Genomic DNA, 26466 nt, shown 5'->3' with positions numbered 1-26466 from the left:
GGGCTTTGAATAGAATGTCTGTTATCTTTTAAGCATATACAAGTTATGTCTTCACAATTCATGAGATTAGCTTAGAGTTCAAGATGGGGACTTTAGCACATGTGCTTATTTAGATCGTCCTTCCTCAGAACCCATTAAAATGATAATAAAGGGGTTATTAAATGTCTAATCCTGTGACAGCAAAGGGAATGGAGGGAGTTATCAGTTGCCGAGGGATTGCAACCAGTTCTGGCTGACAGAAAGCAGATGGGAAAGTGGTGACCTTGGAAGTCCAGCAGAGGAGCCTGCAGCCCAGAATATGAGAGGAGGGGGCTAGTGGGGTGGGGTCTAGTATGACCAGAAGACTTCGGGGGAGTCTCAGGTCCAGCTAAAAGGCTGGAAAGAGAAGTACTGCTGAAAGCTAGGGCTTTAACCAAAGGTCTTAGGGCCTGGATGTTTATCAGGGAAGAATGAGGATGAGTGGACTTCACTGGCAGAGCCAAGGCCGGGAGGGTGGGTGCTGGCATTCCAGCATAGTCTTCCTTCGTCTGGCCTGGATCCAGGGTTGGCAAGGTCGTTTTGGAAGCTTTTGTACTAGGTACGGCGCGCCTAGCATGTGGAGCATTCCGAAATGTAGGAGTCAGAAAGAGGAGGATGGGCGCTAGAAGATGGTGGAGCAAGGTGTTGAAAGTTCTGAGGGAATATTATTTTTAAACCATTTTTAAAAATGTATGTCCTGTGTTGTAGGCTGAATAAGTACCCCCCAAATGCCAGCTCCTAATGCCCAAACCTGAACATGCTACCATCTGTGAGAGAAGGGTTTTGGCAGACTCCCTCGAGGGAGGCTGAGGCAGCTTTTACTGCCCACGGAGGAGGCAGGCAACATGGCAATCCTAGGATGTGGGCCTCGAAGGTGGAGGCACTGCAAGCCGAGGAATGCGAGGAACGCTGCTCCCGAAGCCGGAAAGGCAAGGAAGGGAGTGCTCCCTAGAGCCTCCAGAGGCAGCGCCGCCCTGCCTGCTGCTTGGTTTTGGCCCAGGTAGACTCATTTGGACTTTGGACCCCGGCATGTGAGAGGATAAATTCCCACCAGGTTGTGCTGATCTCTTACTGCAGCCATGGGAAACTAATCCATAACAACACGTTGTTAGAACTACAATCCAGTTCTGGATTTTGTTGGTCAAGCCAGTCAAGTGTAAGGGGCAGGTAAAGGCATTTCAAGACGTACAAGGACTTGCAGGGGACTTCTCCTCATCTTGAGCATCCCCACCTGCAAAACAAGGGTGAAGGCTATGAGGGAGGCAGGGGGGGGCACAAAGAGAGCTGGTGGGTGCTGAGAATCTAGTGAAAAGGACTTAGAGACGGCTGTGAGCAGGCCTCGGAAATAACGTCCACGTTAGCTCTGGAAGCCACTGGCTCTAAGCATGACATCCTCAGGACAAAGAGTGGGTCGGATTCCAGGCCATGGGCAGAATGAACAAGAAGCTGGAGGACACTAGCCATGTGGGAAACAGACCAGGTTTCTTTCCTCAGTAGGAAAAAGAAGACAGTAGAAAAATTCGACAAAAAACAAAGACTCTCCAAGTCGTTACATTCTAAAGGCGAAGCTCACTCAGATTCAGCATGCTTTTGAGCAATTGGAAGAGTGCTCTTTAGCCTCATTGCTAGAAACTTTTTCCTTTAAGGAGCACTTGGCTCTTGACATTGAAACTGTCCGGAAAGAAATAGAATCCCAGCCCACTTCTTGGCTCTGCAGAGAACAGTGTTTACATAGTCATCGGCGTGTTCTCCTTTTTTTAAGGGCCACATAGTGCTCCATTGTATTAATTTATTGACTTAACTTCCTGGGGCTGGACTTTTCCAGTGAATTTCTGGTTGACCTTTTTGTACATAAAGCTGCAATCTGAGGTCATTTTAATTCATGGGGCCTCTCTGCTGAAAGGTACAGAGAATCGGATTATTGTACTAACAGTATATTAAAGTGTAAAGGGGAAAGGAGCCCTGGCTACCTGAGACATGGCCGAATTCAGCAGGGGCAAGCGCAGGCCTTGTGGACGCGCAGGCTTGTCAGATGACAGCTCCCCTGACCGAGCCGAGCCGTTGGCGGGCACCTGGCCAGCCCGGGTGGCCTCTCCTTGGGCTCCCCTGGTCCTATATTGACCTGCAGCCTCTTGCTACTTCCCTGAGCAGGGACCTGTGGGCTGTAGGATGTTGGGTGGGGCAGACAGGTTGACTTACAGGTGCCAGTGGGAGAAACCTGAGCTTGTTTGTACTCCAAAGAAGGACGGCGGGAACGGAGAGAGGCTGTCTGCGTCGGTGTTTCCCAATCTTTTCAATGTCACGGGTGCAGAGAAAATATTTGCACATCAATGTGGACAAGCGGACAAGACCGCTCAGAGCCAGGAGCGACCAGCCTGCGCCCTGCAGCCACCCCAGGCTCTGCCCTGCAACCACCCCAGGCTGCCCTGCACCCCGAGGGGTCGAGGAGATGCCTTGCTCACCAGAATACTTCCTTCCAGCCCACAGGGACTCTGTTACAGTTTAGAAAAAGCCCCTTCCTCCCCAATTTCCCACCACACAGTTGACATCATAAAAATACACGTCTTTCCCCAGCTCGCCGTAATTGACACACGCGCAGCTGTTTGCAGGAACAGCTCGGCCCATCTGTGACGTCTGAGAAGACTCCAAGGAGGGAGGTGGTGAGAGACCCCCGGGTCCTGTGCTGCTGACCCCTCCGATGGTGTGAGCCCCGGAAACGGGCACGGGGAAGTAGAGGCGTGGGTGCAGAGTTCTGGAGAGACACTTACAGGGGGCTTCTGCCTGGCCTCTTAGTCTCGAGGCCGTGGGGGTGGCCGAAAGCCCTGTGGGGGGAGCTAGGGTCGCCCAGCCCCCCACTGAGATGGGGATGGAGTAGAGCACGGAAACAAGGCGCAGCAGGAAGGGCCCAGCACTGGGGTGACCCATCCATGGCTCGTGGGCAGTGTCCTGAGAATGGCATCCACCTGCCCTCAAGGGGTCCTGCTGGAGACCCTTGGCCCCCGTGCCTGAGCCGGACTTGCCTGCGCCCTCGTGTTGCTCACTGAGTGCTGGGGTGGGACCGGGTCTCCCTCATCTTACGATGAGCTGGTGGCGCAGGGCCCGTGCCTCTGGCCAGCCCTGCCTGCCTACTGTCCCAGGTTTCGTTTGGTACTGTCCCTGCCTGGGGGCTCGCCATGACCCCACTCTGAGCTGCTGTACGGAGCCTTTCCTCGGCCCAGCCAGCCCAGGCCCACTTTGTCCTGCGCGGCCCCAGCCTCAGCAGCTGTCCCACCCAGGGGCTGCGGAGCCCTGCCTTGGGGGGACCTGCTCCACAGTTGTCCTTTCGGTCCAGGGGAGCTGGTTCCACTCTGGCCCTTGACCCTGTGGGTAATTTGCCCAGCTGGGCACAAGGCCACGTTGCAGCAAAGCTGATCGATGCAGTTGGGCTCATATTTTTGACCTCCCGTGTACACGGCCCTGCAGCACAAAAGGGGCTGGTGGGAGACGCCCCGGTCACGTACGTCAGCGTGTGCTCTCCGTGGCTCTAGAGCGATAGACTTACTGGGACTTGCCGCTGTCCCCGTGGGGCTGCTTGTGACTTCCCGTGCACAATTGAGGAGTAAGGTGCTCGTGTCCTGGGGTGTGAAGGCAATGGCTGTCCCAGCAGCTCTCACCTGTGGGCCTGGGCGAGCAGGGCAGGGCCCGCGTGCAGTTCCTGGGATTGCTGTGACAGGCTTCCACGAACGGGGTGGCTGGAAGCAGCGGAAATGTGTTGTCGCATAGCTCCGAGGCCGGGAGTCCAAGGCAGGGCCCCAGGAGCCCCTGGAGGAGCTGCTTGCCTTGCTCTCCTGGTGCAGGTGTGCCCGGCGGTCCTTGGCGGTCGTGGCTCATAGCTGCAGCACTTTGTCTCTGCCTCTGTTGTCACGAGATACTCCTCTCTGTGTTTGCGCCTCTGTGTCATCTCCCCTTTTTACAAGGACACCAGTCCTGTTGGATTAGGGGCTGCCTGACTCCAGTGTGACTGCACCTTAATTTAACTAATTCCACCTGCCACGGCCAGATTTCCAAATAAGGCCACCTTTTGAGGTACCCGGGTTTAGGGCTTCAGCGTCTCTTTTGGGGACAGTTCAATGCACATTAGTGCCCCAGCTATTTCATTATTTCCCCAAGACAAGGGGGTGTTTCTTGCTTTTGGGCTGCTCGGGCTGGTGACTGATTCATCCCATCTATTATTTTTTTTTAGAAGGTACCAGGGATAATCAAATCTGGGACCTTGTACATGGGAAGCAGGCACTCAATCCCTGAGCTACACCCGCTCCCCAGATCTATTCTTGAGGTCAACCTGGTGAGACCCTCCAGATTAGAGAGTTGTTTTGCAGTTATCTGTGACTTTGATTAATAAAGAAGTACGAAAATAAGTTATTATTTCATAACTGCTTGCTACCCGGAAAGCTACAGTCTTCCCAATAAATGAGGCCCATAAGGAGAATACAAATAATAAACCTGTCCTTCTTGGTCACTAGGTGGGAAACCAGTGATTAACTCTGAGAAGCAAAACGAGAACTAAAATGAAGACTCTGGCTCTTTCCAGAGCAGCTCCTGATTGGGAGGCATTGAGTTGAACAGCTGGGCACCGAGAGGGCGTCTCGAGTGTGCAGCCTGGGGCTCCGTTCACCGGTGCCAGGTCCCATCTCGGTCTCCTCAAGCGTGCCTGCCTCTGTCCCTCTGCCCGCCTGGGGTTGGGGCCCTCTCACACCTGGTCAGTTTGGCCCAGGTGGCTCTACACCTGACATTTAGCTTGGGAGCAAGAGGCGCTGGCCTCTGGCTTGCCTGGGTACGATTTCACATTGCAGCAAGCCTCGCTGTCTTCACCTCTGGGGTGTTCCATAAACCTGCTCTCGCCTCTCTGAGAAACCCCAGTTGTCTGTTCTCCATCCATGCCCCCCACCAGGATCACGTGGAGGCTCCAACAGGTGGATCTGAGCTCCCTGGATTCCCAGACAGGGGTCGCGGCTGGCATTTTTCCTGGGGTATTCTGAGCACCCATGCCTCTCTCCTAGGTCACTGTGGAGGAAATGATAATATAAATATTAAATATATGTGTATACACATTGAGAAGAACAGGAGTATAATGTGATGCTATTTTGTAACTTGCTGTTTTCATTTATTACTATGTCATGAACACCCAGAGTCTTTGGTGTCAGCTGGTTTGTGTTGGAATTCTGGAACCTGTGGGTGCTTTTCTTTCTTTATTTCTTTGGTTTGGTTTTTCCTGAAGCATGAGGCTTGGAGTGCCAGTGAAGTCCCTCGGTGTGGGCAGCCTGTGGCAGCACAGGGCCAGCTGGACGAGGATCCGGGCATGCTTGGTTGCCTCTTTATTTGGAAACTTCTGGATGTAAATCATTAACCCTTTTCTAATGAAGAAGAGACTAAATCATAATGGGTAAAGAAAAAAATTATTTTTCCAGGTATTTGTTTACAATTTTGAAAGGCTGAACGGTATTTTTTGCATGGCTAGATCATAGACTGATCCCCTGGTGTGGGGATTATGTCTAGATTTTTGTTTTGTTTCTTTTTGTTTTTAAGTAATAGCTCATCTCTGACTATCCTTTTGCTTAAGTATCTTTGCATGTTTTTATTAGTGTCTTTGAATAGATTCCTAGAAGTAGAGTTGTTGGGTCCAAGAGTATGCAATTTTAGGGTTTTGATATGTAATAGCAAATTGCCTTGTAGAGAATTGTATCAAATTGCACTCCACCAGTAGAAGAGAACAAACAGATTGGCCTCGCTTTAGTAGACAGTGCAGTTTTTTTCAGTCTTTGCCAGTGTAGTGCTGAAAAGTCTCATTGCCTTGGTTGACATGGCTTTTCTTCACTAATAAGGTTTAATTTTTCATCACATGTTCTTTTTTCCCTTGAATCTCAGTCCTCATCCTGCTGGGCTTCTTTGGGCCGTTTTCCGCTGTGCCCAGCTCCTCCTTGGAAGGCACCCGTCCCTGACGCCAGCGCAGCTTCTCTGGGGCTTTCCTTGCTGTCCAGATGCCCCCTCTCCTTGCGCTCCACTTGCCCTTCGCAGCTGCCCTCTGCAGCCGTCTCATGCTTCGAGGCCTAGCCAGTGTCTCAGGCTGCTCCTCCTCCCGTTTCTGAAGGAGCCAGAAACCCTTGTCCGTATACTGGGAGTCTGTAATTCTGGCCCAGTGTGCCTGGTGGTGGCCTGGGGACCCACTGTCCCTGTCTTGCCTGTGAAGGGTGGGTCCAGGGAGCTCTCCTACCTGCCCGGGGCATGGGATTGCTGGCTGCGGGACATAGAGTTTCACTTGGACTATTTCTATCTGTGTTAACAAGGCGAATTCCTAGGATCAATTGTTCCTAGGACCGGATGCCTGCACAGAAAGGACCTTCTCTTTGGTCTGGGGCTGGGCTCTAAATTCTTTTTATGGGTAAGCCCTGGCTGAGAGCACAGGTCAATCTGCAATGCCGGGAAAGGTGTTTTCTTTTTTCTTCCTTTTTTTTGTTAGCTTCTGTCTTAGCACTAGCTTCTGGATACAAGCTTAAGGAACAGACACCTCAGAGTCCAAACGCCAGGGATAATACATTAAAATATCAAAACGTCCAGGTTTCAAGAAGAGATCACCAGACATACAAAGAAACAGGAAGTACACCTCAGGCCAAGAGAAAGTTTAAAGCATTAGAAACCATCAAGGAGGAGGGTCAGACTGGGACATTCCAGACAAAGACCAAAAAATAAAAAATGAAAAGATACTAAATGTGCTCAGAACTAAAGGAAAACATGCACAAAGAACTAAGGGAAATTAGGAAAATGATAGTTGAACAACTAAGAGAATATAAATAGAAAAATGGCAATTATGAAAAAGAACCAAACAGAGCTAAAGTCCACAGTAAGAGAAATTTAAAATTCCTTAGGGGCTGACCAGCAGAGTGGAGCTGTCAGAAGAAAGAGTCAGAAAACGTGAATATGAGACAATTGCAATCATCCAGACTGAGGCGCAGAAAGAAGAAATAATGGAGAAAGGTAAACAGAGCTTGAAGAACCTGAGGGACACCATCAAGCACATAAATGTACCCACGGTGGCAGTCCGAGAAGAAGAGACAGAACATTCAAAAAAAATGTTGGCCCCAAACACCCCAAATTTGATGAAAGATGCAAATATACACACCCAAGATGCTCAACAAACTCCAAATAGGTAAACCCAAAGAGACCCACACTGCGCTGTGTTATAATCAAACTGTTGAATGCCCAGACAGAATTCTGAAAGTCGCAAGAGAGAAGCCACATTTCACACACAAGGGATCCTAAGTAAGATTAAGTTCCAATTACTCACTGAAAACCATGGAGGCAAGAAGGCCAGGGAAGACCTCTTTAAAGTTCTGAAAGCAAAAGACTGCCAACCAGGAATTCTGTATCTGGCAAAACTTGCTTTCAAAACTGAGGGAGCGGTTAAGGTATTCCCAGGTAAGTAAAACCAAAGGTCGGCAGCACCGCTAGACCAGCCCTGCAGTTATGCTAAAGGGAGTTTCTGCAGGTTGAAGGGAAAGGACAGGAGACAATTGACTGAGGCAACGTGAAGAAATAAAGAGCTCCAGTTGAAACAATGTAATGGAAAACCTGGTTTATAGCTCTACTGTTTACTTCCTCCAGGATAGAAAAGGCAAATGCACAAAATGAAATGATTGATCAGTGGTTTTAGACTCATAAACATGTCATTTGTGACAACTGAATAAAGGTGGGGGATGGAGGGATGTAGGAACATGGTGTGTTTGTACTATTGAAGTCGTGTTGGTATCAAAGCAAACAAGGTTGTTACAGATTGATGTTAAATTTAAGCCCTATGGAAACCGCAAAAAGTATATATATCAGAGAATATGCAAAGTCATGGAGACAGAAAGTAGAGTACAGGCTACCAGGGTGAGGGGCAAGGACAGGAGGGATTTAATGCAAAATGAGTGAAGGATATCTGATTGGGGGAAGGGAAAGTTCTAGTAATGGATGGTGGTGAGGGTACTGCCACATTGTGGATGTGATTAATCCCATTGAATGGTATGCTTGGGAGGGGTTAGGATGGGGAGCTTTATGTTATATATAAGTTAAAAAGAAAGATAATCTAAAGAGGTAGTAAATGCAAAACATGATTTTGGATGGGATCTAAGAATGGAGGAGAAAAGGCTTAAAGGGACATTATGGGGACATAAGAAAAAATTGGAATATAGAAGGTAAGCTTTATTTCAGTGTCTAGTTTCTTAAGCTTGATAATTGTACTTATGGTGATTACATAAGTGAATGTCCTTGTTTGTCGGAAATGTACATGGAAGTACCTTGTATACAAGGAGTATGATGTGTGCAACCTGCTCTCAAATGTCCAGAATATAGATAGACACAGCTAAGGTGGCAAAATATTAAAATTGGTGCATCTGGGTATTTGGGGGTGGGGTGTGTTGGAATTCTATGCATGAGGTTTGTATTATTTTTGCAACTGTCCTGTAGTTTGAAACTATTTCAAAGTAAAATTTATTTTTTAAAGTGAAACAAGCCAAATATTTGTTAATTAAACAAATTGCATTATATCCATACAATGGGATAATATTCAGCCATCAAAAAGAATGAAGTGCAACAGTTTGGATGAACCTTAAAGACATTATGCTCAGTGAAAAAAGTCAGACATAAAAAGCCACATACTGTATGATTCCATTTATATTAACAATCCACGATAGTTGGAGGAGGGAGGATGGGGAATGACTGCTAGGATAAGGGATGAAGGAAACATCCTGCAATTACATTGTGGCAATGGTGCCCAGTGCTGTGAATATAGCAAAAAATACGGAATTGTTCATTTTTAAAAAGGCAAATTTTATGCTCTCTGAATTCTCTCTCCATAGAAATAATTTTAAAAATCATTCCTGTATGAAATTTAAACCTAACTGGAAGTCCTGAGTTTTTATTTGCTCAATCTGGTGACTCTGCTTGCTGCCTGGTTTGTAAATATAATATTATTGGAACACATGCAAAATATCCATTAGCCTGAGAGACCAGCTGATAGCATAAATGAAAGTACCACAAGCACTCTTTTGAAGTCCGTCTGCATCTTTGGTTTTGTGTTTTACACCTTTTGCAATTGACTTGGCAAGTTACCAGCCTTTTCATACCATGCAATTCTAATTTTAAACAGGAAGGATTCAAGCAAAACAAATTATTTATTTTTCCCCCAAACCCAATTTCAGAATGGTAGCCATACACTTAACAAAGGTTGGCTTCTAGTGCTGGTCCTGGAATATCCCTTGCTGCTCCCCAGGTACCTAAAAGGTAAAAATGAGCCATGATGCCAATTTGCCAAAACCAGAATTTAGTATTGCCAGTAAAGGAGTAAAAAGGCTTCCAAACTTCTAAACTTTTAAATGTTAAAAAAACTTTTTAAGTTATGGGAAGTGTACCTTTATTCTATTTGAAGATTTCTTTGTTAAAATTGCTGATGATTTAGCAGCATTATTCACAATAGCCAAAAGATAGAAACAACCCAAATGTCCATCAGCCGACGAATGGATAAACTAAATGTGGCGTATACATCTGATGGAATACTGTGCTGCTGTAAGAAGAAATGAATTTGGGACACATATGGCAACATGGGTCAACCTTGAGGACATTATGCAGAGTGCAGTAAGCCAGACACAAAAGGACAAATCTTGTGTGGCCTCACTAACATGAACTAAATACGAAGAACAAGCACATGGGGTTAAAATTCAGGGTATAGGTTACTAGGAGAGAGGAGGAGGACTGAGAAGGGGTACTGATGCTAATGTATGTAGAATTTAATGAGCTTGACTGTGAAAGTGTGGAAATAGAGTCGATGGTAGCAAGTTACACTGAGTATAACTAACATGGCTGATTTTTAAATGTGATAGTGGCGGAAAGGGGATAGTCGAGGAACATAAATGTGAGTTAAAAGAAAGACAATTATCTAGGGACTGTATAACATTGCACTGGGAGGTGGATGAGGATTGCAGTTAATAGTGCAAATATGAGAATGTTCTTCTATGAACTAGAACAAATGTACATCACTATTACAGGATGGTAAGTATATGGTGATACATGGGAAAAATACAATTAATGTAACTTATGTACTATAGTTAACAGCAATATTGTAATATTCTTGCATCAGTGTCAAAGAAGTTACAATGTGAATGCTAAGGGTCAATAACGGGGGTATGGGATTTTTGTCTATGGGACTAAGAAAAATGTTCAGAAATTTACTAAGGCAATGACTGCACAAATCTGTGATAACACTGAGAGCCATTGAGTTTACACTTTGGGTGGACTGTACAAGGCGTGGGACTGTATGAAAGCCACGTGGTGGAAGATGAACTGTGGCTAACAGTACAAATATAATAGTTCTCTCATGAACTATTAATATAGCAAATAGATAGTACTAATACATGATATTAATAGTAGGGAAAAAATGGAAAAAATATACCAAATGTAAGCTATAGACTAGAGTTAGTAGTGATATTTTGATATTCTTTCTTAATCTGTGACAAATATTCCACAACAATGCAAGGTGTTGGTGGAAGGCTGATGTGTGGGAGTTCTACACATTATGCATGATCTTTTTGTGTGTTTTTTCTCCCAAAATTTATTTATTTATTTCTCTCCCCTTACCCTTCTCCCAGTTGTCTGTTCTCTGTGTCCTTTTGCTGTGTGTTCTTCTGTGTCTGCTTGCATTCTTGCCACCGGCACTGGGAATCTGTATCTCTTTTTGTTGTGTCATCTTGCTGCATCAGCTCTCCATGTATGTGGTGCCACTCCCCTGCAGGCTGCGCTTTTTTCACGTGGGGCAACTCTCCTTGCAGGGCACACTCTTTGTGCGGCACACTCCTTGCACATGGGGCTCCCCTATGTGGGGGACACCCCTGCATGGCACAGCTTGTGCGCATCAGTACCGCGTGTGGGCCAGCTCACCACATAGATCAGGAGGCCCTGGGTTTGAACCTTGGACCTCCCATGTGGTAGGCGGATGCCCTATCCATTGAGCCAAATCTACTTCCCTATGCGTGATTGTTTTGACCTCCCTTATTAAAGAAGAGAGATTTTGGGGAGCAGCCCTCTTCCTGGTCAGTGGTGTCCCCGACAAGGGGAAAGAGCCCTGCCACGAGCTAGAATTAAACAAAAACTGTTATGTTCCCAAGATAAAATACAGTTACATCTTTTCACTGTATATTTCAGATATCTAGAACTTTGTTCTCCTCTCCCAATAAAGGTAGGGCAACGTGGTAGCTTTTAATGTAGCGTGTAGTCAAAGGGCGTTCTGGAAAAATCGTTCAGCCTGAAGGATTGAAGGCCCTGTGAGTTCCGGTGCTCTGCCTGGTTCTCCTGCCTTCCTGGCCTCCTGGTCTTCGGGTCCGGGGAGGGCCCCTCTTCCTGCCCCTTTCCGGGTGCCTCCCCGACTGGTTGTTCCTCTCCCCCTCCTCCCTGCCTGCTCTCCTGGGTGGTTCATCCAGCTATATTTCTACTCAGCTATTGCTCAGGCCGCCCTGACTGGTCTTCTACCCCCACCAGGTCATCCCAGAAGGAGACCCTTTTGCCTCCACGTCTCTTTGCAGATGGCCCCAGGTGAGGCACAGCTTAGCCTGACCCAAGCATCCTCTGTTCCCATCATTACCTTTTCAGTTGCCCGACCCAGGAAGCTTAGAGCCGTTGAGTCTTTTATCCCCTCTCCTCCTCCATATCTCTTCTTTAAAATCAAACAAACAAACTTCTGGTTCTACTTTTGAAATGTAATACTCCCAATCCCCTTCATTTTATCTGCACTGCTCCCACTCAGGTACCTGATCAGTGGTCTCCCTTTTTTTTTTTTTTCTTACAGAGTAGAAAGTTATAGCCATTATATTTTATTTTTTAATTTTTTAAATGTACTTTCAAATTTTTTTTCAAAAGATACTTAGATTACACAAATGTTACATAAAAAATGTAGGGGATTTCCATATGCCCTGCTTCCCCCGCCCCACGTTTTCCCACATCAACAACATCCTTCACTAGCCTGGTACATTTTTACAATTGATGAGCATATTTTGGACCATTGCCTAAGCATGGACCATAGTTTGCATTGTAGTCTACACTCTCTCCTACAAAATCTTGTATACACAGTCTTATATATGACCAGATTTATAATGGCCTGTATCTGTCATTGCAGTGTCATTCAGGACAATTCTGAAGTCCCAAAAATGCCCCCATATTGCACCTATTTTTCCCTTTCCCTGTCTTTAGAACCTCCAGTGGCCACCGCCTCTACATCAATGATAAAAGTTCTTCCATTGCTAGAATCACAGTAAGTCTACAGTAGAATACCAGGAAGTCTACTCTAGTCCATTGTTCATTCCTCAGTCCTAAGGATTCTAGGATGGTGATGTCCACTCCACCCTCATTGACAGGGGACTTAGATCCCATGGGACAGATGGATGGTACTATCTTGCTCGCAATTTGAATATCTTTAAACTGTAACAGAATAGAACAAAATACATAAGTAGTTAGGAACCTAGCTTTATATTTATTATGTATGACTACAAAAGCCCTGAACATTTAAAATTGAGAACATTGTTTTTTCAGTCCTTTAAAAAAATTGTGTCTTCTGAATATTAGGAATGATGTTGCCAAGTTGTATCACCAAGCCAGGTATAGCATAAAGTCTTCCATACTTTCATTTCATTGCCATGTAATATGAAAACCACTGTGCACAGGTATGTTGAAGCAAAAGGAAGACTACAGCCTGCTTCTGCAGTATTTTGGACTCTCTTGAATTAGGCTGTTTTAGAGATCATTGAGTGTTGTGACTCAGGCAGCTTGCCACCTATGTTTTTAGAAACCATCACTTGGATGTAATCCAGTTCTTGGCTTGTGCATTTCAGAGTGTGAGAATCATAAAACTCTGTGTTTTGTTTTAAACTTGTATCTTTCACCATGGATTCAAATATGATTGTTTATAGAATAAATGTTCAGTATGCTGTGTACATTTATTTATATAAAGTCATGGATATATTTTGAAGCCCTAAGGCAGAATACCTACTGTAGACCTACCATGGTGAATAGAAGGGGTCCATCTCTGTGATGGTGAGTGTGAGTGCTGATACACACCTTTGTGCAGCTTATATGACAGCTTTTGGCACATCATGAATTTACCACATGATGTCCTGCAGCCTTGGACATGACATACCATTTCGTAAAGGCAAATATTGCATAATTATGTGAACAGCCCGAGTACTGTTTCTTAAAAAAAAATTGTGTGTGTGTGTGTGTGTATAAACAAAATCTCCCATTTTAACTATTTTAAGTGTACAACTCAGTGGTATTCATTATATTCATAGTGTTGTGTTAACATCACTGCCGTCCATTACCAAAACTTTTTCATCAACCTCAAGCACTTTTTAACAGTTTCCTAGAAATATGTGTTTTGAAATGTATTTGGAAGAATAAAAAAACCAGCTCTGGTATAAATTTTCCATAGAGCCCAGGAGGGAGATGAACCAGTTTCCTTGGTGCGGCATTCAAGGCTATGGCAGTCTGACTTGGCTGAGCTCTGGGGTAGGGGAGATGTGTGGAGACGGAAGAGGGGTTTCTGTGCAGGGGTAGAGGAATACCATTTGAACGTGGGATGTCGTCTTTTTAAAAAATATTTATTTATTTATTTATTTCTCTCCCCTTCCCTCCCCCCGCAGTTGTCTGCTCTCTGTGTCCACTCACTGCGTGTTCTTCTGTGACTGCTTCTATCCTTATCAGCGGCACTGGGAATCTGTGTTTCTTTTTGTTGCGTCATCTTGTTGTGTCAGCTCTCCATGTGTGCGGCCCCACTCCTGGGCAGGCTGCACTTTCTTTCGCGCTGGGCGGCTCTCCTTATGGGACGCACTCCTTGCGCGTGGGACTCTCCTACGCGGGGGACACCCCTGTGTGGCAGGGCACTCCTTGCGCACATCAGCGCTGCACATGGGCCAGCTGCACACGGGTCAAGGAGGCCCTGGGTTTGAATCTTGGACCTCCCATGTGGTAGACGGACGCCCTATCCATTGGGCCAAGTCCGTGCCCCGGGATGTCGTCTTAATGTCCCAGTTGGGATGACAAACACCACACAACAGATTGGCTTCACCACGGTAAACTCTTGCCTCATGGTTGCAGAGGCTAGAGGCTGGCTTCCTCCCGGAGTGGGTGGCGTTCCAGCCCACTGGAGTCCTTGAGTTCCTTGGCTTTCCTGTCCCCTGGTGGCATCTTCTACGTTCTCACCTGGTTTCCACTGACTTCCAGCTTCTGGCTGCTCCCCGTGGCTCTCTCCCTGGGGCCAGTTCCCTTTGCTTTTGAGGACATGGGCCATATTGGCGTAAGGCCCACCCCTCCCTAAGACTGGGTGCACCCTGGCTAATCAGAGCGCCTCTCTGCAGACGGGTTCATGCCCATAGGGCCAGGGCTTGGGACGTGATTCACTGCCCAGCAGATGGCACTGCCCTATGGCTTTTGGTTTTATTCTCTCCCCTGCTCAGACCTTGGCCAAGACCCCTCTTCCCAGGTCCTCCCACCCATCCTGTGTCCTCAGAGAAGACCCTCCCCCAGCGCGGATATTTGCCTTCAGTCCCGTCCCAGCTGGGCTCTGAAACTTGCCTTTCCCACTCCTGACCACGGGGGCCTCACCCACTGCTCTGGGCTGTCCCCCCCTTTTGGAGGGCCCAGACCCTGTCCTGGAGCACATGGGAATGGTCCAGGGGGCCCCTCGGTGGCCTCCTGTGAACCAGCGGATTCTAGGCCCTGGAACTTATTCAAACACATCCCATGAGGACCAAGAGGATAATGTAGGTCGAAAGGTGCTTAAATGCCAGCAGGCACTCCAGGGGACGCAGCAGCACGGCTAATAAAACCCGTCAGCCCTTGTTGGGGTGCCCGCCTCGCTCCATTCCTCAGTGTAAATGTGACCCCAATAAAGGGAAATCCTGGCCAGTGGACTAGGAGGACCTGTGGTAGACGTTTCTCACATGAGATTTCTAATGTATCAGGCTTGTTACCTTGGGCAGTTTGGGGACAGGTGGAAAGGACTGTAATCGAACGGGGCCGTTGTGTCTTTGCTGAGTGGGCTCAGCACAGCAAGGAGCTGGGCTCCCGGCTAAGTGCTTGCAGGCGCAGGCTCTTCCCGGTGGCTGCCCGTGGCCCTAACAGGATTTATTGAATAATCCCTATGGGCAGCTGCCTGTATCGTCCGTGTCATCCCTTGGGCCTCTGTTTCTGGACTCCATTCTGTTCCATTAATCTCTGTGTTTGCTAATACCTCCCTGTTTCATTTGCTGTTACTTTATAATAATGCATTTCAGTATCTAGTGTGGCTGAACCTCCCCGTGGCTCTTCATTTTCAGAATTTTCTTGGCTGTCCTCACATGTTGAGTTTTCCACATGAATAACCCTGTCTAGTTCTAAAAATAATCCTGTTGATATTTTTATTGTGTTAAATTTATGTATTAATTTAGAGACAGTTGACATCTTTATATTGACTCTTCTATTTAACAACAGAATGTCTTATTTATTCAAGCTTTTTTTATGCATGTTTCAGGAGTTTTTATTTTTATTTTTTAAAAATATAGGTCCCACATATTTCTTAAATAGATTCTTAGAAACCTTGTCTTTCCAGTTGCTACTGTAAATGGGATTTTTAAAAATCCATTATATTTTCTATTTCATTATTCATGGGTATAGGAAGGATTGACTTTTTTTTGTAGTAGGGGTTTATTCCTGCCACCTACTGAATTTGTTGTCACTTGATTTTCAGTTGATATTCTCAGGTGTACCAGATGTGTGATCGTATCATTTGCAGGTAACGCTAATGTTACTCTAGGGCTTTTGTGTGGAAGTTGAACCCCAGTGTGCTCGTAAGTTAGATTCTGGGTGTGGGAGAATGTCCTGGAAGGGTCTTTTGCCCTTATCTCTTCATTTCCCACTTCTCGGTCCTAGACTCGGGGCTGTGAACCTATGAACCTGGTAAAACACAGGGCCCAGCACCTGGGGCTGACACATGCAATCCTGGCTGATACCGAGGTCCTGGCACCTGGGCTCCTGGCATCAGGGGTCCTGGCACCTGGCGTCATGGCACCTGGGGACCTGGCATCTGGGGTCCTGGCACCTGGGGACCTGGCATCCGGGGTCCTGGCACCTGGGGACCTGGCACCTGGGGTCCTGGCATCCGGGGTCTTGGCACCAGGAACCTGGCATCCGGGGTCCTGGTACCTGGGATCCTGCCACCTGGGCTCCTGCCACCTGGGCCTCGCACCTGGGGTACTGGCACCTGGGGCCTGGGGCCTGGGTTCCTGCCACCTGGGGTCCTGCCAGGGGCCCCAGCACCTGTGCAGAGCTTGGTCCTGGAGCTGTTGAGCCCAGGCCTCAGGTCCCTTATAATGCGTGCTCTTGTCAAGGGCCTGTGTCCTGAGAGCACAAATTAGACCTCATAAGATGCTGTGGAGGGACATTGGGAATTCTTGCCACCAAGAGGGAAGGATGTTTTAGGCTGGGGGAAGGGCCTGTGAAAGGGCACAACGTGCCCAAGTGGGGTGGAGTCAGAGGTGCTGGAAGGAAAGCAGCAGGAGCGGGTCTAGTGAGGGCAGAGCGAGTGGTCCGGGGCCTGTGGGCCGTTCCCACCTGGAGCTGCTGCTGTGGGCGAGGGAGCTGGGAGAGCTTTGATGCTGGGGCCGGGCCTCACCCTTAGGCTGGGAAGACCTTCGTCTTGGTGCTGCGTGGACGACATGCTCGGAGAAGTTCCAGACCCAAGGCAGGGAAACTAGGCAGGACACGAATGAGACTGAAACATGATTCAAGTGGCTGCAAAATAAGGTCTAAATTGTTTGTTTCTATTTGAGTCACACGGGAAGTAGGAGAATAAGAACTATGAGGTTTTGCAGGCTTAAAAAAAGTCTTGAGCCAAGCATTGCAAGACAAGGATAATGATATTTAAAAATTTTGTCTTTTTTCCTGCAAAAAATAATGCCAGTTCTTTGCAGAATCATTCCACGTGAATTCAGGAATTGTTTAAAGCAGGAGCAGTCCCTCTGCTGAGCAGTTTTCATGTTCCAACCATGCATATGTTGCCAGAGTGTCTAATTATTCTTGGGGACAATTACTGTCAGGTCCCAAAATGTGTTCAATGAACAGCAATTGGTATTTATTCATCTCTAAAAAGACTATACAAGTGAACAGTAGGTTATATTGTCTGCCTAAAGAAACATTTTGCCATCCGGAAACATCTGCTTTCTATTTAAAGCACTGAAGAAGGAATGGGAGTATTTTTGAAATGTACTCCCTGAGCATCGAACACCAAAGAAAGCAGAATAAAACTGGGTATGAAGGTAGTTTCTGTTCTCTGGTGCCCATGCTCTTTGGCCCTGCTGAGAAGGAGATGTGGCCTCCTCAGTTGGAAAGTTCTGCTTCTCTTGAGTTTTTCTATTTATACTGAGTTGCACACTTACAGGACCTGACTTCTGTGTCCTACTTCCAGCTCTTTCGTTGTCTCAGGTGAGAACAGAGACTTTTTCAAAGTTGGGGTCTGCTTTTCTAAATTTCATGATGAGGCTTGTAGAATACTCTGATGTTGCCCATAAAGATGTCAGGATCTCTCATCCCGTGACCCTCAAATTCCTGCAAGGATAATGCTGCCCCCGTGCAGCATTAAGGGTGAAATGAAAGCATATTCAGCATGCTTGGCAGCTAGCGCGCTTTCCATGAAGAAGGCAATGTATTAGTTACCTGCAGCTGTGTAATAAACTACCCCCAGTTTAGCAGCTGAAAACAACACCCGCTTTTTTTTTTTTAAGATTTATTTATTTATTTATTTTTCTCCCCCCCCCCCACCCCGGTTGTCTGTTTTCTGTGTCTGTTTGCTGCGTCTTCTTTTGTCCGCTTCTATTGTTGTCAGCAGCATGGGAATCTGTGTTTCTTTTTGTTGCGTCATCTTGTTGTGTCAGCTCTCCGTGTGGGTGGCCCCATTCCTGGGCAGGCTGCACTTTCTTTCGTGCTGGGCGGCTCTCCTTACAGGGCACACTCCTTGCGCGTGGGGCTCCCCTACGCGGGGGACACCCCTGCGTGGCAGGGCACTCCTTGCATGCATCAGCACTGTGCATGGGCCAGCTCCACACGGGTCAAGGAGGCCCGGGGTTTGAACCGCGGACCTCCATGTGGTAGACAGACACCCTATCCATTGGGCCAAGTCCGCTGCCAACACCCGCTTTTTATCTCACTGTTTCCATGGATTGGAAATCCAGGCACAGCTCGACTGAATCTCCTGCTCTGGGCTCTCTCATGAGGCTGCAGTCGAGCGCCCGCCAGGGCTGCGATCTCATGTGAGGGCTCGAGAGTGGAAGGGTCCACTTCCAGGCTTGCGGGGCAGCTGGACCAAGAGCCTCGGCTCCTGGTGGCCATGGCGGAAGGCTGCCCTCGTGCTTTGCGGTGTGGGTCTCCCCGACATGCCAGCCTGCTCCTTCGGAGCAAGGTGAGGCTCCTCGCAGCCCGAAGTCAGTCTACACGTCCTCCCTGCAGCCCCCAGCCCTGGGTCTCCATGCCTCCCCATGCACCAGGGCAGCCACTGCCCTGCAGAAGGCTCGTCTGTGGTGACCAGGAGAGGTCGCTGAGGTCCGGGGGGGGCCCACTGTGCCCTTTCACCTTCTCTCTGCGCCTGAGGGCAGCTTGTGATGGTTTTGGTCCATCCCTAGAGCCCAGAAGGTGGGTGTGGGCACGGGGCTTTACTCTGCAGGCTCACGCTGACCTAAATCGTCCTCTCTTTCTCCCTGTCTTTCCCATCCATCCCTCTGTCTTGCCTTCCTCAGATTCCTGTAGGCCTCAGGGACACAGAGCACTTGCAGATGGTCACTGCTTGGCCACTTCAAGCTGCCCTCCACCTCGGCCCTTCTCCATGACCCAAGCGCCTCTGTCCTCCCTTCCCCACCCCACCCCCCGCCAATCCTTTGCTCCCAGAGACCCTGTTCTGAGTCACGCCGTTGTTCCCCCATAGCTTGGGAGGGGTGCTGGCTGTGGGGACCCCAGCTTCCCTGGTGGTCACAGTCACCTGGGCCTCTTGCTAAAACTGGAGCAGCCCAGGCCCTTCCCGGCGGGCTTAGGATGGGGCCTGGAAACTTGCATCGTTAGTAAGGATCCCAGCTAGTTTCTGTCAGGGAGGTGTGGGGGTTCCCCGTGTAAGAGTGCTCAAAGCCAGATCCAGCCCCTGTCCTTGGTGTGGGGAAGCTCTGCAAGCCGGGGCCTCCCCCGCGGGCTCTTCTCGGGCCTGGCCTCCCGCCCCCCGCCTGTTCTGCTCTGTGCCCAGAGAGGGAGGCAGAGCTTTTAACAGTGTGATTCTTCGAAAACACTTTCCTGCCTTTACCACCCTTTAAGTCATCCCTTCTTCTTACATATGCTGGAGGATATGTGTGACGAAGTGTTTCCCTTTATGCTGCTGTGCTTGGATGACTAGCAAAATACCGTCGCTGGCTGACAGCCGCACAGCTGGGGGACCCAGGCGTCAGACGCCACCGCGTGGAGGGGCACGGGGCTCCCCGCGCGACAGTGGAGGCGAGCAGTTGCAGGCAAGGCTGCCACCCTGCTGCTGGAACGGTGGTGGCTTCGGTGTGGGTGGGTGGGCGAGCTCGGGCGTCCTACAGCATCTTCGTCCCCAGGGGCACTTGTCCTGCCGGCAGGAGGGGAGACTACCTAGAAGGACGTGTGGGGACAAGGAAGCCGGCTGTTCTTTTGGGAAGCCAGCTCATAGGACGCCCTTGGATTTTACTCATTCAGATAAATAGTCATGGCAGAGGTTTCTGCATTTCCCCAGAACCACAGCTGATGGTTGCTCTGTTCCTTGCACGAGGCGCAAACGGTGGATTGGTTTTGTAGGGAAAAGTTTTTCTGCAGCCAAGAGCTTTCTTTCTAAAAACGTGTCGTCTGCGGTCAAGAGTTCAAAGACTGCTAGGCCTAAAACCACTCCATGTAGAAACCAGAGCACTTACCCTTAACTTCTCCCTTCTGATTTTTTTGCATCTATTTGTGGCCCGGCAAGGATTTTAAACATTAATTTGTCTGAACCTTTTGATTTAACTTTTGTTCTCTAATAAGCATTTATTAAATCTGTAGCATTTTATGAATGATGGGATTATTTTATATCCTGGTGGCTTTTTTCCCTCTATTTTATCTTATTTTGAACACTTAAGGATTTTTGAGCCAGTTTGCCTAAAGACTCTTTCTTCAAAAATCAATACACTTTGTAAAGAGTCTGCGTTTCATTTTGTGTTACTTTGTGAAGTAGGTACCTTAAAATAGGAAATGCAATGAAATCCATCCATTATATTTTTTATCCTTTAATGCTTGTTGTCCAAATCCAATTCCCCACTAAACAAAAAGAAACATAGGAAAAGTGCTGGTTTGGGTTATAATCTCCTAAAGTGCTTACAGGTGTGTGGAGTGACAAAGCAGTAGTAACAATACAGACAGGCAAAAGTAGGCCAAAGAGATGGATTTGATGAGTTCTCTGTAAGACCTGAAAGGTTTTTATAAGTAAGAAACATAAAACTTTAAGGCTCGGTCAAGTTAAAAAGTCTTTGGTTCTGAAAGTAGACTAAACAGGTTTATCTACAAGGTTATAAAATAATTCAGGTATGCATAAAATGCTGCAAATTTGAGAAGGTTATAATAGAAATATAGCATTCAATTGCAAACGGGTTGCAAAACCCTAAAATTGTTTCAGATACACAAAAATGGATTGGTTCCATAGTCTTCAAAGTGGCAGCAGGATGTCAGAAAGAGAATTGGACCCTTGGCCAGATGCACACACATATGCAGGAGTTGAGGCTTGAGCAGATTGCTTGCCCTGCAGCTCAGGGTGAAGAAGCTAAACAGCGTTGAGTTGCGCTAACTGCTCTTCCCTTCTCTTTTCTAATTTTAATTGCCCTCATGCATATGTATCTTTCCCTGTCATCTATTTAAAAATTTTCCGGGCAGCCGGTGGCCTGTAGCCACATAAATTACGTGTCACGTTGTGTCAAGTTGCCTCCCGTCAGCTCACACACTCTTCTCCCGTCTTCCAGAGAACAGCCCATCTTCACCACCCGAGCCCACGTCTTCCAGATCGACCCGAGCACCAAGAAGAACTGGGTGCCTGCCAGCAAGCAGGCGGTCACCGTTTCCTACTTCTACGATGTCACGAGGAACAGCTACCGGATCATCAGTGTGGACGGAGCCAAGGTACCGTCCGTTCTGGCCTGTTTGACCCTTCGCAGCAAAAGCATTACAGTGTGCTTAAAACTAGAGGCCCCCACCACCCTGCCACCTTAACACGGGGCTTATTGTTATCAGCACACTGTCTCTGTAATCACAATTTGGCCTTTTTTTTCCTTCATTTAAAATGATGGCAAATGGAAAAGTATTTTTTTTTTATTTTCTCTTTCCAAAGAGTCCTTATGAGTAATATATTTTTTTAAGATTTATTTCCCCCCCTCCCCTCTATTTCCCCTGTTGTCTGTTCTCTGTGTCCTTTTGCTGTGTGTTCTTCTGTGTCTGCTTGTATTCTCATTAGGCAGCTCCAGGAACCAATCCTGGGACCTTCTTGAGTGGGAGAGAGGCAATTACTCTCTTGCGCCACCTCAGCTCCCTGTTCTGCTATGTCTTCTTATTTTCTTTCTTCTGTGTCTCTTGTTGCATCATCTTGCTGCACCAGCTCTCTGTGTTGGCTGGTACTCCTGTGTGGCTTTCCCACACTGTGTGGCATTCCTGCGTGGGATGGTATTCCATGTGGACCAGCTCATCACATGGGCCAGCTTGCCCTCACCAGGAGGCCCTGGGCATCAAACCCTGGACCTCCTGTATGGTAGATGAGAGCCCAATTGGTTGAGCCACATCTGTTTCCTGTAAGTAACATTTTAATGCCTCTAATAATCCAACCACAGGCCTATAATGTTCTTAGGTTCTCCCCTGTGATTGGAGATTTCAGTGGCTTCCAGGTGTTTTTCGCTATTACAAATGATGAGCTTCTTCATGCAACAAACACCCTCCATCAATCATTGCACACCTGCTGCTCTCTTCTGGATATTTCCTTAGGACAGACTCCTAGAAAGAATATTATGGGTCATGGCTCTTGAGGCATATTGCCAAATTGTGACCAAAAGGCCTCTTTCTCCCAGCACATGTGAGGGTGGCAGTTTAGCACCCCCTTGCCAGCTTCATATCTTTATGTCTAGTCTGGTTTCGTGTTAGTAGGCATGGGAGTTGAAGTTTATTGAATGTTTAGGGTAGTTTTCAAAATGCTTATTTTTTCCTGATACTTTATTCTGCTGTCCTCTTAGGTATTTTTATCACATTATCATGAGAGCAGAATGAAGCAGGGATGTCAATAGATGCATCATCAAGTCTTTTTTTTTTTTTTAATTTTTTTTTAGAGGAGACCTGATGCTTTATAATCTCTTTCTGTCTTTAATCTGTGTTCACCCTGCTGGACATTTTTACCTGGGTTTTACTTGGTATCACCTGAAATTCAGTGTATCTGCTGAAACTGGATCCTCCTCTTTACCTTCTAAACCACTTCTCCATTCTCACTTCCCAATCACTTGGGCTAAAAAAAAAAAAGGCAATGTCATCCTTCCCTTGTTCAGGGGTCCAGTGCATCAGCTCTTGAAGTGAGTCCTGTGTCCCTTCTGTTTTGTCCCAAGGCTGTCGTGCTTGTGCCAGCTCGGCCTTGCTCGGACCCTACGGTAGCCTGTGGACTTGCCTCCTCTCCCCCCACAGCCTTTCCTGCCCTCGGCCTCTAGGTCGGCGTTCCTAGGCAGGAGGAGGCAGGGGACTTTGGGGCCCAGACAGCAGAAGGGTGCCTGGTGGTCAGCAGAAGGCTCGGGGCGCCAGTGTCCGCCCGCCCGCGGCTCTGGTAGCGGTCTCCCCTCGGCCCTCGTGCTCTGCATTAGATAAGGGGGGCCCAGCCCCACAGGCCTCCTCCAGCTCCTTCTACGTCCCACCACCCTCCTGCTCATCAGGAAGGGAGCCCAGAAGTCCGCATCTTTCAGCCGAGGTCAAGGCAGGACCTGGCCAAGGAAGGCCAGGCAGGACTGGCGCTAGGACCTTGGCCCCCGGCTCCCTGCCCTTCCTGTTGGAGCAGGCATCCCCGGCTGGTAGAGAAGCATTTCCTGGCAAGATGCCATGTGGGTCGCAGGTGGTCACCTTCCTCGTTCAGATGGTAACAGCCGGTCTGGCAACCATGTCTACACGGGGAGGAGCACACGTTGCAGGGTTCTGGTGGGCACAGCACGAGCCAGGAAGGGTGCAAGTGCCGGCAGCTCGGAGGGGGGCCCCTGGTGTTTGATGAGTGAATACCTGAAAGGTGCTTTCCCTTCCTTTTCTCCCGAGAGGCGCTGCGGCGGTTGTAGTATCACTTCTCTGAGCTTTTGAGCTGGAATTGCCTGGCCGCTTGCCAGGCTGTTTGGCTGTGGCTGGTGAATTGGGATGACCTGCTTTCTTTGATGTGGAGGTCCTGTCAGCTCATCTGCCTTCCCTGAGATGGGTTTGCGCTTTTGTCGGTTTGAGTTATCCAAGGAAGTATTGGGCTTAAATACTGATAAAGCTACTTTCTTAGAGAAAGTGCTTCGGTCCTATTAGCTGGGCCCTGAGTCGTTCGTCATTGTCAGCCGCTGTCATTAGGCTCCACAGTTCCTGAAGGCCGTGGCAGCGCGGCCAAATCGGAGCCACGTACAACGGCGTGGGAGTGTGGCCTCAGCCCCAGTGGCAGAGGAGAGCCGCGTGAGGCGCATCGTGGGGCGTCCACTCTAAAGTGGAGCTGGGCACCCAGCCCGTGGGGCGCGTTGGAACGCACACACCAAAACAGAGGGTCTTGGGTCAGCTCTGCTTTGGTGCTGGCTGCCTGGGGAGCTGGAGCCCACCCAGAGCGCCCGCGTGGGCACGGCAGCTCCGGAGCACCTTGACAAGCCTTCCCTCCGCAAGGGAGCTGCCGGGCCTGAGGGTGACACTGTGGCTGGCCCTCGGGACTAGGGCCCTGGTGTCCTGCCCTGAGAGGTGGGCCCGGGGCCCGGGGTGGTGGCCCCAGCCCCACATGAGCCCTCTCTGGGGATGGTGGGCAGCAGCGGGTAGAGCCAAGGGTCATAGTTTCAATCAGAGCCCGTGCCAGCGCCGGCACCGAGAGTCAGGGCCGTGAGCTCCGCGGGTGTATCAGCTCCCGCCGCTGCCTGGTCCTCACGGCTCCCTGCCACCCAGCCCCGCTGTCCTCACGGCTCCCCCCGCCCCGGGGCTGGGTTCCAAATCCTCTCTCCCCACCTTGGGCCCTGAGTGACCCAGATAGCCGCCTGCCTTCGTCTGGGTAGGAACGGCACCTCCTGCTGGCCTGGCCCTGGGCCCTTGGGCAGCCGCTCGGCCTTCCCATTCTAGGGCACCGTCTGGGCTCCCACTCTGCCCCCCTACCCCCTCCCGGCTCTGGCCGCCAGCCTGGCCCCTGCCTCTTTCCTTACTCCTGAGCTCGTGCTCTGTGCGGGGCTGACCACCCTACTGAGGCGCACCCCCCAGGCCCACGCAGTCGGGCCATGGAGATGGCCAGCACGGCTGAGCGCTCAGGTGCAGACCCACCTGGGCTGCGGGCGCCTGGCTGCTTCCTGGCCTCCCCATCATCGTGCCCTCCCCTGTCGGGACAGCCCCACTTTGTTCCAGAGCTTGGGTCCCGAATGTTGACCGGAACCGAGATGACAGGTGTCAGATGCCTTTGGCCTGCGGGCCTACACCGCCGTGACCTGGGGCAGGTCTGGGGTCCAGTCCTGTCTCTCTCCGTTGGCCTGGCCACATCGAGTCCATGGCCGTGAGCCTTAGCCCGGCTCTTGGGGGCCAGCTGGCCCTCCCTGGGCAGGAGGCCCTTTCAGGCTGGAGGAGAAGCACTCCGCCTCTCCCAAGGGAATGAATAGACTTGCTTCATTAGCAGCTTGCTGGTGTGGAAGGGACTTGAGGTTCCTTTGAGCAGAGGCGGAGTAAACTGTGGGTGCCCAGAGAGCACAGGCTTCCCGTGAAGGGGGTGAGTCCCAAAAGCAGCTTCACAGCCGTTGGTGCCCAGTGGCCCAGCAAGCCCTGCGCCCGGCACCCTGCCCAGGCATCGGTCAGGCTCCGGGCGGGGAAGGAGTCGTGGAAGCCGCTCCTTCCCTGAACAGCAGTCAGCTCTGCCCAGCATAGGAAAATGTTCAGTTTTCCATTTTCCCTGAAACCTTAGGGCGTTTTCCTTCTTTGCGGGGAAAATACACCACATGTCAATCCCAGCTGCTGCCTTCAGACGTGAGCAGGTGGGGACACGCGGTGCATAGCCCTACTTCTAGACTGCAAGCTCTGTGGGGTCTGGGAGCCGTGCCTGGCTCGACTTTGGCTCCCCAGCGCCAAGCCCAGAGTGGGGAGGGGGGGAGTGAGTGGGTGGTGAGGTCGGGCCTGGTGGTGGTATCCTTTCCAGGCCTGAGAAGGTGCATTAGTCAGCTAAGGGGTGTGATGAAAAGTGCCGGAAATCTGTTAAAGGGTATTTATTTGGCGTAAAAGCTTACAGTTACAAGATCCTAAAGAGTCCAGGTCAAGGGAATTGGATGTGGCTCAACTGATAGAGCATCCACCTACCATATGGAGGGTCCAGGGTTCTATACCCAGGGCCTCCTGACCGGTGTGGTGAGCTGGCCCACGTGCAGTGCTGCCATGCACAAGGAGTGCGCCCCGTAAGGAGAGCCGCCCTGCATGAAAAAAGCACAGGCCACCCAGGAGTGGCAGTGCACACCTGGAGAACTGACATAGCAAGATGATGCAACAAAAAGAGACACAGTTTCCCAATGCCATCAGATAATGCAAGTAGACACAGAAGAACACACAGCAGAGCAAACAACAGGGCGAAGGGAAAAGAAATAAATAAAAATAAATCTTAAAAAAAAAAAAGGTCCAGCTCAAGGTTGGTTTCCCACCGAAGTCTGTTGCCACATGTTGAAGCAAGATGGAGCGTGACGTCTGGGAGGGTTCAGCCTCGCTCTTCCTCTTCAGGCTCCGGAGGTCCAGCTTCTTCTGACCCAGCTATAGGCTGGAGGGCCCGTTTCTTTCCAGGCCTGCTCGGTTGCTCAGGGCTCTGGTCTTCTCAGCTGCAAACTATTAGGCGAATGCCTCTTCCCAGGGCCTGTCTGTAGAGCTCTCTTCCTCAGTGTTCTCCTTGAGCGAGTCTCTGTTTATACAGCCCACGAAGGACGCGGGGCTCCACCGAGTCACGCGGTGCTGACGTGGTCAAATCAAAGCCCTCATCTCATGTAATCATGTAATCAAGTAAACGTAAAACCTCTGCATTTAGTACAGTTAATGGGTATCATGCCCAGAGGGACAGACCAGTTTACAAACAATCTCTTTTTTCGGAATTCATAAAGAATGAACTGCTACCCAAGGTCACCAGAGGGCACGGGCGGGGAAAGGGTT

General features: G+C 49.2%; 1 protein-coding gene across 3 annotated transcripts in view; it reads left to right on the top strand.

Moving 5' to 3' along the window:
• HOMER2 (homer scaffold protein 2) overlaps positions 1-26466 on the top strand; it is a 129865-nt gene that overhangs the window by 69527 nt on the left and 33872 nt on the right. For all 3 annotated transcript variants that reach the window (XM_071214382.1, XM_004472075.5, XM_012530485.4), the window contains exon 2: positions 21087-21243. Coding sequence is in view for 2 of the 3 variants with exons in the window: in XM_004472075.5 (XP_004472132.1) it covers positions 21087-21243 (157 nt within the window). In the remaining variant the exon portion in view is untranslated. The remainder of the gene's footprint in view (positions 1-21086; positions 21244-26466) is intronic.

This window comes from Dasypus novemcinctus, chromosome 3, assembly GCF_030445035.2.
Source record: "Dasypus novemcinctus isolate mDasNov1 chromosome 3, mDasNov1.1.hap2, whole genome shotgun sequence".
Lineage (NCBI taxonomy): Eukaryota > Metazoa > Chordata > Mammalia > Cingulata > Dasypodidae > Dasypus > Dasypus novemcinctus.
This window is presented reverse-complemented; position numbering and strand designations above follow the sequence as displayed.